Below are 14874 nucleotides of genomic sequence, written 5' to 3'. Positions count from 1 at the left end.
TAAATTGTACTCCACTTGTAATCTAGCCCATTGAGAGGCAATGGTTAAATGTCATACTTTGTGATTCCTGTTGTAATTTATGGTTGTATACCCACTTATTGTATATTTTGTTAAGAGTACTTTTTTATGCTTTATAATAAATGATTAAAAAAAAAAAATATATATATATATATATATATATATATATATATATATATATATATATATATATATATATATATATATATATATATATATTTTATGGTTCAGGTACAGCATGCAGTTTTAAGAGATTTTTTTGTTTACTTTTATCAAATTTTTATTAATCCTCTTGGTATCTTTTCTTAGAAAGCATGCCTAGATACCCTCAGCAATGCATGAGTTAAATACATAGTTACATGCAAAAAATGGTGATTATAATACAAAATTAATTTTCTTTTTGCAATTTTTTTTTTATATGGTTTAAAAAGCACATTTAGTATTTTTTTTTTAATATTTTTATTGAGGTTATTAACAAGTACAATTATATAATCATGGACATCAAATATTGAAAGAGACATATTGCTGATTGATACATTATGAAGATATCTTAACAATAGAACTTTTAAAACAGCATAAATGATATAGCATATATTGAAGTTAGAACCTCACTTTTTTTTACAAGTCTAATTTCCTCCAGTAACTTAAGGGCCACTCATGGACCCTGAACAGTTTTGGGCACTATAGAGGAGGTATACTGATGTTATGGGTGGTCACTCACGGTCCATTACTGTAATGTACATCGCAACCATTAGACAGCGTAGGTGGAGACATGGAACAATAAAAGGGCAACAAAGGGATAATGCCACACACAAATGCAAAGCCATTACTATACTACATTGCATAACAATATACTCAACAATACAGTATACGGAGACCACAACCAATGGAGGAGGCATAAGCACTAGGGTGGATGCTCAAAATGGGAGTGTGTTGCATACCCATACTGGATGATTCAAGGGGGTGCCCTGTTTCATCTATAGGTACTACTAGCAGAGAGGATTGAGAATTAAAGAAAGAGTCAATGACTGAGATGTACTCAGTAGTCACAGTACTGCGTACTTGATGTTCCCAAACAGGGAAGTTTTGTATATATAAAAGGTATCTAGTTAGGGACGTTGTATTGAGCACCAAGCTAGAAGGGGGTGCCATAGTCAAGGGGCACATAGTTACAAATTAGTTAATATATAAAAGCATAATGCCCTGTATATAAATGATAGAGAGTGGAGTTTTGCTCTTATAACTTTTCTGGTGGAGCGGTCCTAGCTTAATTTTTAAGTGTGATAAATTGGCCGTGGACAAACAAGAAAAACGGTTTCAACATTCACAGGAAAGCACACATCAAGGGAGCCCCCAATAAGAGAGATGTTTAAATGCAATAATTATAAAGCATAATAATACGTATACATAATGAAGTTTTACCCCACTCTGTATCAATCAGACTAAAGAATGTTTGACATCTTGTACCCTCAGGAAAACTCCGGAATAACGTCCATCATATGTGGGGAAATCTAAATGAATTATGTTAAATGGCAATGTCTTATCATAGGTAAGATGGTTATTGACATGAGATAGTTCACCTATGGGTCCCTTCTTTTAACCTATTCCAGTCTTTGCAGAGGGAGAGACCTGCTTTGTGCTGTGAATTTTCAGCTGTTGTACTAGTATCACTACAAAACAGCGCCTCTCTTTGCTGACCATAGTCTCCATGCAGTATCTTACCGGGGGTCACCGCAGGCTCGCAGATTTGTGTCGGAAAGTGTGAGAACAGAGTGGAGCACTCCTTTTGCTTGAGCCAAGCTGCTCGTATACTGGTACGTTGCTCTGCCCGTTGAAACGAGTAGTGTAAGACGGTGTGGAGGTCAGCTCTGCAGTGCCCACCCGATCCTATGGGTAGCCGAATTATGGCTCTCAGAGGCACAACACATTGAGCATAGCTGTCACTAGGAGCTCCGCCAATCCCGGCAACAAGCGACTCTCGCAGTGAGTAATCCATCGAGCCGTTTCCGTAGTCGGGCAGAGCAACCACCCCCGGGGCATTTAAAGGAGCTAAGGCAGCGGTTTCTATACGTGCCAGTGTTGTTCCGGCTTTTGCCACCTCACTATCCCCTGGTTGGTTGTAGGGACCTACGGGCCTACATAGGGTCTGGAACCAGGTATCATTTTCCCTCACATGCGGCTTCGTATTAAGTGAGGATCTGTTACTCGCCTGTCTTGCAGCCATGCAGAGCGAATCAAAGACCTCGGTTATAGATACCATGAGGGCCGCTTGGTGCAGGTCCAGGAGCTCTGTGAGTTCCACAATGATTGCTGTGGTCATTTCCATGTCACTTGGTGGTATGATCTGATAGTTGATGAGTGTAAATAACAGCAAAGTGTAGGCAGCTTATATCTAAAACTGCTACGCAGGGATACCGGCTGGGGGGTTGATAAGGAGGCCGTAACCTCTGAAAAGTCTCCGGAATATTAGAGCTGCAGAGTAGTGTGATATATAGCTCTATTAATGCAGAATTCCTTCCCAAATTAGAATTTGAAGGTTTGGATAACTAGTAAGTCCATATATCAAAGTTATTGGTAAAAAGATCCTGCAGAGAGGAGCAGCTCAAGATATTTCGACCTAAGATGGCCACTGCCCGGAAGTTCCCCTCTTTTTGCAATTGTATGTCCCTTTAATTTGGCAAAATCCTTATTTGCAATATTGTATACCCCTATTCATGGATATTCAATACAATGGGATGTTGATTTATGGAAGTGACTTTATGATGGTGTTCACCATCCAACATTAACCCCTTAATGATCACAGCACTTTTCCATTTTCTGTCCGTTTGGGACCAAGGCTATTTTTACATTTTTGCAGTGTTTGTGTTTAGATGTAATTTTCCTCTTATTCATTTACTGTACCCACACACATTATATACAGTTTATCTCACCATTAAATGGACTTTCTAAAGATACCATTATTTTCATCATATCTTATAATTTACTATAAAAAAATATAAAATATGAGGAAAAAATGGAAAAAAACACACTTTTTCTAACTTTGACCCCCAAAATCTGTTACACATCTACAACCACCAAAAAACACCCATGCTAAATAGTTTTTAAACTTTGTCCTGATTTTATAAATACCCAATGTTTACATGTTCTTTGCTTTTTTTGCAAGTTATAGGGCAATAAATACAAGTAGCACTTTCCTATTTCCAAACCACTTTTTTTCAAAATTAGCGCTAGTTACATTGGGACACTGATATCTTTCAGGATTCCCTGAATATCCCTTGACATGTATATATTTTTTTTTTTAGAAGACATCCCAAAGTATTAATCTAGGTCCATTTTGGTATATTTCATGCCACCATTTCACTGCCAAATGTGATCGAATAAAAAAAATCGTTCACTTTTTACAATTTTTTTCCAAACTTTAGTTTTCTCACTGAAATTATTTACAAACAACTTGTGCAATTATGGCATAAATGGTTGTAAATGCTTCTCTGAAATCCCCTTTGTTCAGAAATATCAGACATATATGGCTTTGGTGTTGCTTTTTGGTAATTAGAAGGCCGCTAAATGCCACTGCACACCACATGTGTATTATGCCCAGCAGTGAAGGGGTTAATTAAGGAGCATGTAGGAAGCTTGTAGGGTTAATTTTAGCTTTAGTGTAGTGTAGTAGACAACCCCAAGTATTGATCTAGGCCCATTTTGGTATATTTCATGCCACCATTTCACCGCCAAATGCGATCAAATTAAAAAAATCTTAAAATTTTTCACAATTTTAGGTTTCTAACTGAAATTATTTACAAACAGCTTGTGCAATTATGGCACAAATCGTTGTAAATGCTTGTCTGGGATCCCCTTTGTTCATAAATAGCAGACATATATGGCTTTGGCGTTGCTTTTTGGTAATTAGAAGGCCGCTAAATGCTGTTGCGCATCACACGTGTATTATGTCTAGCAGTGAAGGAGTTAATTAGGTAGCTTGTAGGGAGTTTGCAGGGTTAATTTTAGCTTTAGTGTAGAGATCAGCCTCCCACCTGACACATCACACCCCCTGATCCAAACAGCTCTCTTCCCTCCCTCACCCCACAATTGTCCCCGCTATCATTAGTACTGGCAGAAAGTCTGCCAGTACTAAAATAAAAGTTATCTTTTATTTATTTATTTTTTTAGCATATTTACATATGCTGCTGTGTAGGATCCCCCCTTAGCCATCCAACCTACCTGATCCCCACCCCCAAACAGCTCTCTAACCCTCCCCCTCTACCTTATTGGAAGCCATCTTGGGTACTGGCAGCTGTCTGCCAGTACCCAGTTTACAAAAAAAAAAAAAAAATTTCTGTAGTGTAGCTTCCCCCCAAAAGACCAATCCCCCACCCCCTCCCAGATCATTTAGATCATTTTTATATACATTCCCTTTCCCCTCTCTCCCACTTTTCCCAAAAAAAAATTCTGTAATGTAGTGGTTCCCACCCGCTCCTGCCCCATGAACACGCCTGCCCCCCCTGTGTGCGTGCCCCCGGCTACCTCACCCACGATCCCGTCCCCCTCTTGCATCAGCCATGCATTGATGGCCAACCACCCGCCTCCCACGTCGGCTCCCACCCACCAACGATTGCGGCCATCGATGTCCGATGCAGAGAGGGCCACAAAAAAGGTTATTGCAGGATGCCTCAATATTGAGGCATCATTGCAATAACCGGAAAGCGGCTGGAAGCAATCATAATCGCTTCCACCACTTTCTAAGACCGATGACGTGCAGGGTACGTCCTCGGTTGTTAAGTGTATTTTTTTGGAGGACGTACCCTGCATGCCGTCGTCGTTAAGGGGTTAAAGGGATATTAAACAGTTTGTTTCAATGCTGTAATAAAAAAGCACTAAACAGTGGCATATACTTATTATAAAACACTTACTTATTATAAAACACTGCAATGTGTTATTTATCTATTTAAATTATATTTACCTTTTTTTTATTTTTATATTTCATTTGTACAGTATCCAGCACAGCCCTACAAGGAGGCTGTGGTCTCTATAGGAAGCTAATCTAGTATGATAGCATAAAACTTCGAGTTTGTTTAGTATTAAGTGAATAGACAAGATAAACAGAAGGAAACTTAAGTTTCAAAAATATTCCACTCTTATCACACTGGGGACAGGGGCTACAGTGAGATATTCTAAGTGCTAATTTTGCAATAAAACAACTAAATTGGTTGCTGTTTTGTACCCAGTCTGTTTCTTTTTAGGTTTACTTTGATTTAGCATATTTGTTTTACCAAAGGAGCACTGTTTTATATCCCTTTAAGAAAGTTGCTTGATTATTTATGTTGGTGTAGCATCTTTTTTTCTGCTGTTATGGGTTTACATATTTTTTATTTTTCTCATTACTGCTAGGGACGAACTGCATGTATCCATTAGACAGTGATGCTTTGGTTCAGAAGGAACTTTACTAGAGGTTGCTTGGGCTGTTAGGCATAAAGAAATGTCCCTTATTTCTACGATTGACTACATGGCTGGAGAGAAACTAAAAAGTTCTTACCAAATAGCCAGCAATTAAGAAAATGTTCAAATATACAGAATGCACAGCCAAATAATGTCAGTAACACTAAACAATGCCCCATGCTTGTCATACTTTACTCAGATCTTTTATTCTCTCCTCACATACAGTCCTTGGACAATTCCTGTTGCTCCCTCTATATTTGCCACTTCCTCACACAAGACACAACTATGATTTTAATCCAATTTCTCATGTCCCTCTTTGACTACTGTAACTCAATCATCTCTGGCCTACATAGCTGTCATCAAACTCTTTTAAAATTCATAATGAATGCTTTTGCCAGGCGTATCCTCCTTACAGGTCTCTCCTTATCTGATGCACCTCTCTGCCAATACCTTTACTGGCTTCCTCTAGCCTCCTCCTATATCTCTGTCCGTGTCTCAAATGTGTTCACTTGACTTCCCTTTGTTCTTCCCATGACCACCTTCTCTCTTCCTTTCCTTTTACCTCCTCACATTCCCATCTACAGGAATTCTCCAGAATGGCCCCAATCTTGTGGTATTCTATGCCTATAAAGGTGATAGGTTTGGAGCTTTTAGAAATGTTAATGAAGAACACAGTTTTTTTTTAATAAAAATAAATGGAGAGAGCTGTAGTATTTATTTTTAAATATATTTTTATTAATTTTCTTAAATAAAGTATTACATCACAAACATTCAAGACATTGATAAGAAAGAAAAGAACAGAAACCCCCCCAACATAAACCCATATACTCTGGGTGATATGAACCAAAACGTAAACTTCCATGCCGATCTCTTGGTATCATATAGTCATACAAGTAAGATAGCACAACAAAATAACAAATCTTAACAAGCAGATAAACAGAGTCAACAGGCAAGAAAATATTGTGCCATTTAAAAGTTCAGGTAATGATGAGATCTCTATGTATCCATATATATCTAATAATACATTCTCATCAGATTAATCTAAATAATAGTTTAGCATGTTTATTTGACCGGTAACAGAATCTAATCAGAAAGGACAAAGAAGTAGACAAAAAAAAAAAAAAAAAAAAACACCCGCCGTCTCCACCTCAGAGAATTCTAAGGGTTTGATAATTCATGTAACAAAATGTAATCTCTGGGATCATTATCCAGACAAGTGTCTGGGAGAAGACCAGCATATATATTTAGTAGCACATAATCTGGTTTGACCCACGGTTTAACTAGTTGCCTTTGTGCTGCCTCTGGGAGAGTTTTAATGGTTCCCAACCACTTTTTAAAGAACACTTTCAATTGATTGCTGGGGTTTTGTAAGTTGTATTGTTCCATCGTAATATGAGAAAAAATATCTGCCTTTTTAACACTGCATCTAGTATAGGGACTATTCTTTTTGTACCAATTGGTCAATTTCTCGGGTGTGACATAAACAGAGTATATTAGTTTTATGTGTGACTCACGCCAAGATGCCAGAACCCAGGATTTATCCATTATTTTTAAACTATCCTGTATATCCTGAGGACTAATGTTTGGAAAAAAACAGTCCATTTCATTTGAAGATAAACTAACTGCTGGGGAATATTAAAGGAGTTCAGAATAGCATACAGAGAAGAAATAGAGTATATACCTTCTTGATATAATTTAATTTTTGTTCAAGAGAGTCCCTAGAGACCAGTCTAAGGGGTCAATTTATCTAAGTGTCAACTGAAAATACGCTTGAATTCCACGTCATATTTGTCACGTAATTGATCCGCCATAGTTATTAAAACATCAATATCGGCAAATGTTGAAATTTGTGACGTAAAATACGATCCTGTGATCTCAATCCGATGCAGATCAATGCATGCGTCATTACAGATGTTTCGAATTCACATTTGACTCTATTTGACCCTTTTCCCAATTTATTAAACATTTAACAGGTACGCTTGCGTGTATTCTGACGCAGCGTACCTAGTTTTCAATCCGCCACCCTTGAGGTCGCAGATGCCCTAGAACTCATTGGGAGTCTTAAAACACAGAAAGCTTATGTTTGATGATGCAAGAGAATGAAGTATATTACATAATAAAAGTAAATTAGAAACTCTATTAAAATTGTTTACCCTTTCTAAATCAAACAATATTATTCTTCCACATTTGGTGCATTAGTAGATATAGGGATAAAAATGAAAAATACATTACTACTTATGGATTATGCTACAAATTTGTCTCCCATTAAAAAGCAAGGGGACAATATTATTTCTACAAATTTGTTGAAAAGTTTTGCCCCAAACTTGTCACACTAATAGATTAGAGATAAAAATGAAATACATAACATAATATAGCTAACTTTCTTTTTATTTTTTATGAAAAATCTATGTGCACCATGTTTAAGCCATGAAATACAAGTCACACTCTCCACTTTGCACCAATTTTGACTCAACACTTTTCGCACAAATTATGGCTCAAACTCCTAAACAACCCACACACAAGTGAATTTTTCAACCACTTTTGATTGGAATATGCATAATCACATGATTTATGACATCAGCCAATCTGATTCAAATATACATTTTAAACTATCACTAACAAATCAAATTGCTCGATACTTGTGTCGTTGATCACTCATCAGAACTTGTAAGTGCCATTTGTTACATTGTATATTATACTTTGAAAGTATGTATATGTGAATTTAGAATTAAAGATAAACATTGATGCTGACATTAGGGCACACAGTGTAGTATTTTAGACAAGGATTTTAACATTCAAATTGATGTTTGATTCAATATAATCTTAAACTGATAGCTCAAAGGGATAGCCAGCCCACCTAACATTAAACTGTCATGATTCAAAAACAGCAGAAATGAAAATCACCTCTTTACTGTCATGCTATTTTCAGTGTATTTCTTCCTTATCTTGAATTTCTTTTTCAGTAAGAAATGTCCTATTATATGCCAGCCCATTTTTTAACACATGTGAAGGGATGGTTTTTATAACTAGATTGTAATCAGGAGGGGTTACACAGGTACAGAGAGAAAACTGGCCCAGCTCTTAAAATATCCATTGATTACAAATAAATACATATGATACTCTGATTACATGTTATATTTGCAATTATTCCTGCTCAGAATAATAATACATTTACACTATATACATATTGTGGTATAAATAAACACAGAGATATGAAAAACAACATTGTTTAGAACAAAAAAAGGAATTTAGGGACATGTAAATATGTTTGCAAAAGATTTCTGACATAACACACACACACACACACACATATATATATGTATATGCAAAGAGATGTACAAGTTCTAGCATTAATAATAATTTATTAAAAAAAATATGAGATATAAGCATATCATGACTTCTAGAAATACAAATACACATTAATTTATATGAAAGTATCATATAACAGATTTTTTTGTATTACAAATAAATATAAAAATAACTTTCTATGAGATATTGTTTGTTGAGGTATAAATGTAGCTATTTCTTGGACATTAACAGTTAAAAAATAAAAGATTAGCTTTAGAGAAATGTGCTTGTTCATGGACAGTAATGAAATGGTATAAATAAAGTTGGGAAAACACGAATAACCGCGACATCGATGACTGTTAGTTAACAACAGTCCGATGCTCTTCGCACCGTACTTGACGCACATGTTTTTGACGGCTTTTTTGATAAATAAGGGTATCGTATTTAGATCCGTGTTAGCAATGTCTGCCAAGCTTATTGAAGCCAGTGAATGCACTAAGATTGACGCTTTGATAAATTGACCCCTATGCTGTATTTGTTTTTCAGCTCTAAAATATAATGCCTCAATTGGATATGCATAAAAAAGCTGTAGTGTTTTGTGATACGGTTTTATTGCACTTACATTTCATATAAAATGATTAGCTTTTCCAGAGAGGTCTTGTTTCCCCTTTGTCTGAAGTGGATTTGGATAGTTAAGAAAACTAGAATGATAAGGAATATTCAAAAGTAGATTGACAAGTCAATAGTACAGAGAGGCAGTGATCTAAACAGTATATAGACCATTTCCCATAACATAATTTATGTAAGAACTTACCTGATAAATTCATTTATTTCATATTAGCAAGAGTCCATGAGCTAGTGACGTATGGGATATACAATCCTACCAGGAGGGGCAAAGTTTCCCAAACCTCAAAATGCCTATAAATACACCCCTCACCACACCCACAATTCAGTTTAATGAATAGTCAAGTAGTGGGTGAAAAAGAAAGGAGTAAAAAGCATCAACAAAGGAATTTGGAAATAATTGTGCTTTATACAAAAAATCATAACCACCATAAGAAAGGGTGGGCCTCATGGACTCTTGCCAATATGAAAGAAATGAATTTATCAGGTAAGTTCTTACATAAATTATGTTTTCTTTCATGTAATTGGCAAGAGTCTACGAGCTAGTGACGTATGGGTTAACAATACCCAAGATGTGGAACTCCACACAAGAGTCACTAGAGAGGGAGGGGTAAAATAAAAACAGCCATTTTCCGCTGGAACAATTAAATCCACAACCAGAAAAATAAGTTTTTTCTCATAAATGAAAGAAAAAAACTTAAAACATAAGCAGAAGAATCAAACTGAAACAGCTGCCTGAAGAATTTTTCTACCAAAAACTGCTTCCGAAGAAGCAAATACATCAAAACGGTAGAATTTAGTAAATGTATGCAAAGAAGACCAAGTTGCTGCTTTGCAAATCTGATCAACTGAAGCTTCATTCTTAAAATCCCACAAAGTAGAGACTGATCTAGTAGAATGAGCTGTAACTCTCTGAGGTGGGGCTTGACCCGACTCCAAATAAGCTTGATGAATCAAAAGCTTTAACCAAGATGCCAAAGAAACAGCAGAAGGCTTCTGACCTTTCCTGAAACCAGAAAAGATAACAAATAGACTAGAAGTCTTCCTGAAATCTTTAGTAGCTTTGATATAATATTTCAAAGCTCTTACCATATCCAAAGAATGTAAGGATCTCTCCAAAAAATTCTTAGTATTAGGACACAAAGAAGGGACAACAATTTCTCTATTAATGTTGTTAGAATTCACAACCTTAGGCAAGAATTTAAATGAAGTCCGCAAAACCGCCTTATCCTGATGAAAAATCATAAAAGGAGATTCACAAGAGAAAGCAGATAATTCAGAAACTCTTATAGCAGAAGAGATGGCCAAAAGGAACAACACTTTCCAAGAAAGTAATTTAATGTCCAAAGAATGCATAGGCTCAAACGGAGGAGCCTGTGAAGCCTTCAAAACCAAATTAAGACTCCAAGGAGGAAAGATTGATTTAATGACAGGCTTAATACGGACCAAAGCCTGCACAAAACAGTGAATATCAGGAAGCTTAGCAATCTTTCTGTGAAATAAAACAGAAAGAGCAGAGATTTGTCCCTTCAAGGAACTTGCAGACAAACCCTTATCCAAACCATCCTGAAGAAACTGTAAAATTCTAGGAATTCTAAAAGAATGCCAGGAGAATTTATTAGAAGAACACCATGAAATATAAGTCTTCCAAACTCAATAATAAATCTTCCTAGAAACAGATTTATGAGCCTGTAACATAGTATTAATAACTGGGTCAGAGAAACCTCTATGACTAAGCACTAGGCATTCAATTTCCATACCTTCAAATGTAATGTTTTGAGATCCTGATGGAAAAATGGACCTTGAGATAGAAGGTCTAGCCTTAATGGAAGTGGCCAAGGTTGGCAACTGGACATTCAAACACGATCCGCATATCAAAACCTGTGAAGCTATGCTGGAGCTACCAGCAACACAAACGATTGTTCCATGATGATTTTGGAGATCACTCTTGGAAGAAGAACTAGAGGCGGGAAAATATAAGCAGGTTGGTAACACCAAGGAACTGTCAACGCATCCACTGCTTCTGCCTGAGGAGCCCTGGACCTGGGCAGGTACCTGGGAAGTTTCTTGTTTAGATGAGAAGCCATCAGATCTATTTCTGGAAGACCCCACATCTGAACAATCTGAGAAAACACATCCGGATGGAGGGACCACTCCCCTGGATGTAAAGTCTAACGGCTGAGATAATCCACTTCCCAATTGTCTATACCTGGGATATGAACCACAGAAATTAGACAGGAGCTGGATTCCGCCCAAGCATGTATCCGAGATACTTCTTTCATAACTTGGGGACTGTGAGTCCCACCCTGATGATTGACATATGCCACAGTTGTGATATTGTCTGTCTGAAAACAAATGAACGGTTCTCTCTTCAACAGAGGCCAAACCTGAAGATCCCTGAAAATCTTGACTCTTGAGATTTCAAAACCCCTTGTGCTGTCAGAGATCCCCAGACAGCTCCCCAACCTGAAAGACTTGCATCTGTTGTGATTACAGTCCAGGTTGGACAAACAAAAGAGGCCCCTAGAACTATACAATGGTGATCTAACCACCAAGTCAGAGATAGTCGAACATTGGGATTTAAGGATATTAATTGTGATATCTTTGTATAATCCCTGCACCATTGGTTCAGAATACAAAGCTGGAGAGGTCTCATGTGAAAACGAGCAAAGGAAAATGCGTCCGATGCTGCAGTCATGAGACCTAAAACTTCCATGCACATAGCTACTGAAGGGAATGATTGAGACTGAAGGTTCCGACAAGCTGAAACCAATTTTATTCTTCTCTTGTCTGTTAGAGACAGAGTCATGGACACTGAATCTATCTGGAAACCTAAAAAGGTGACCCTTGTCTGAGGAATCAAAGAACTTTTTGGTAAATTGATCCTCCAACCATGTCTTTGTGTGAGATTCTGCAGAATGTAAAGACTGAGCTAGTACCAAGATATCATCCAAATAACTCTGATAGAGAAAAAGGCAAGAGGCATATAGGAATGGGGTTTTAAATAATGAAAATATTTGGCGCCAAGTATGACGCACAATGCAAACAGAAATGTTTTTGGCTCTAACAACATCCGGAAATGACACACTCGCGTCATTGAAGATGCAACCTTGTGAAAGGAACTCAATCTTAACTAAGACGCCTGAAATGACAAATTTTGCATCATCGAACGTAACTTCGCACCAAAAAATCTTGCGCCAAGCATGACGCAATATACTTTGGCATTTTGCGCCCTCACAAACCTAATTTTGCCCGCGAAATTTAATGAAAAACAGTCAATCTGAAAAAAAAAGACTATACCCCAGGTAAGAATTTTTTTTCCTAAAAAATGCTTTTCACAAATACGAAACTGACAGTCTGCAAAAAGAAATATACATAAACTAGACTCATGGCAAATATAAGTACAATACATATATTTAGAACTTTATATTAATACATAAAGTGCCAAACCATAGCTGAGGTATCTTAAGTAATTAAAACATACTTACCAAAAGACACCCATCCACATATAGCAGATAGCCAAACCAGTACTGAAACGGTTATCAGTAGATGTAATGGTATATAAGAGTATATCGTTGATCTGTAAAGGGAGGTAGGAGATGAATCTCTACGACCGATAACAGAGAACCTATGAAATCGATCTCCTGTGAGGAAAACCATTGCATTCAATAGGATATACTCCCTTCACATCCCTCTGATATTCACTGTACTCTGAGAGGAACCGGGCTTCAGCCTGCTGCAAAGCGCATATCAACGTAGAATCTAAGCACAAACTTACTCACCACCTCCATAGGAGGCAAAGTTTGTAAAACTGAATTGTGGGTGTGGTGAGGGGTGTATTTATAGGCATTTTGAGGTTTGTGAAACTGCCCCTCCTGGTAGGATTGTATATCCCATACGTCAATAGCTCATGGACTCTTGCCAATTACATGAAAGAAAGCTTTGTATATAATATGTTTATATTTTCCAATCACTCCTCCAGTTTAATAGAAGCATCTCTGTTTAAATTAAAGCGATATGAAACCTAAAGATTTTCTTTCATGATTCAGATATAACATACAATTTTAAACAACTTTCCAATTTACTTTTATTATCAAATTTGCTTAATTCTCTTAGTATCATTTGTTGAAGGAGCAGCTATGCATGACCGGGAGCTAGCTGAATAAATAGGCATACCCAATGGCAAGAGGCATATGTGTACATTCACCAATCAGCAGCATTGCTGCACCTTAGCCTATCTATGTATGCTGTTTAACAAAGGATACCAAAGGAACAAAGCAAATTAGATCATAGAAGTAAACTGAAAAGTTGCTTAACATTGCATGCTCCATCTGGATCGCGAAGGTTTAATTTTGAGTTTACTGTCCATTTAAACTGAATTATGTATGCAGTAAATCTGTTTATATTAAATTAAATTCATATTGAGTAAACACACTGGAAACCATAAGAAACAGGCTTTCCCATGATTTTTGCAGGACTTTCACATCTTTAATGTCCAAATAAAAGGCCCATTATACTGTTATAAAATTGTATTCTCTAATTCATTAGAGCATGTTATTTTATCACTAGTGATGCTACAAGGCAATGTTTTTAGCCATCACAAGGGGGTTAAATAAATAGTTAAAGTACTGCAAGACCCAAAGAGCACTGCTGGTACCAAGTGAAAACTGATCCAATCAGCAGTGCTAGTCACACAACCCAGCTTTGCTGCATCACTAGTGATACAATTACATGCTGTAACAAATTAGAGTATTTAATTTTATCACTATAACTGCCCTTTAATTGCAATCATAGATAAGTATTCTGATTACTGTATTTTATTTGAATGCAAGTATACTAGTTTAAAAGTGGGATTAATGTATATTTAAAAAAAAAAATCCTTGAACAAGGAATTGGCTGGTTTTATTAATATCTGAACTAAGTATGCACAACAAAAGTTGTACAAATCAGAAGAAAATGGGTTTTCAAGAGTTAGCTGAATTAGATATAATATCCATCATGCAAAACTTTTTTTCTTTCAAGATTCTTGATTTGATGCAAAATATGAGATGGGTTTTGTGGATTAAAGAAAAAATATTAGAAAAGCACAAAGTAACTCTAATGGATTTGAAAGTCCTGTGAAAATGCATGAAAACCATTAACCCCTTAGTGACCACAGCACATTTCAATTTTCTGACCGTTTGGGACCAGGGCTATTTTTACATTTCAAATAGGTAATATAACCATGTTTACTAATCAGCTGATTATTTCACCTGTGCTGTAGTTCAGATATCCTCAAAACCTGTCCTGTTTGGGAGGCCTGAGGACAGGTTTGAAAACCAGCGGATTAGACGCATGTGTGCTGTCAGGAAGGTGTTAATGACTGCTCAGCTGTAGGGCATATGGAATAAAATGGGTGGAGGTGAAATGCACAGCTGAACTCTGCCTAGGGGCAGCAAACAAAACATAATATGCCACCTCATAGCACCTTTCTGCTGGTACTCAACATAATTTTCTAAAGACAGGATCATA

At 36.7% G+C, this 14874-nt stretch overlaps 1 protein-coding gene across 1 annotated transcript in view; it reads left to right on the top strand.

The window, feature by feature from the left end:
• The first annotated feature begins 9200 nt into the window (after positions 1-9200).
• The window catches only part of TMEM255B (transmembrane protein 255B), a 174454-nt gene continuing 168780 nt past the window's right edge, over positions 9201-14874 (top strand). Inside the window, exon 1 of the mRNA XM_053705455.1 lies at positions 9201-9225. Within this exon, the coding sequence (XP_053561430.1) occupies positions 9201-9225 (25 nt within the window). The remainder of the gene's footprint in view (positions 9226-14874) is intronic.

This window comes from Bombina bombina, chromosome 3 (assembly GCF_027579735.1).
Source record: "Bombina bombina isolate aBomBom1 chromosome 3, aBomBom1.pri, whole genome shotgun sequence".
Taxonomy (NCBI): Eukaryota; Metazoa; Chordata; class Amphibia; order Anura; family Bombinatoridae; genus Bombina; species Bombina bombina.
Note: the sequence above shows the minus strand (reverse complement) of the source record. Positions and strands in the feature narration are given on the sequence as shown.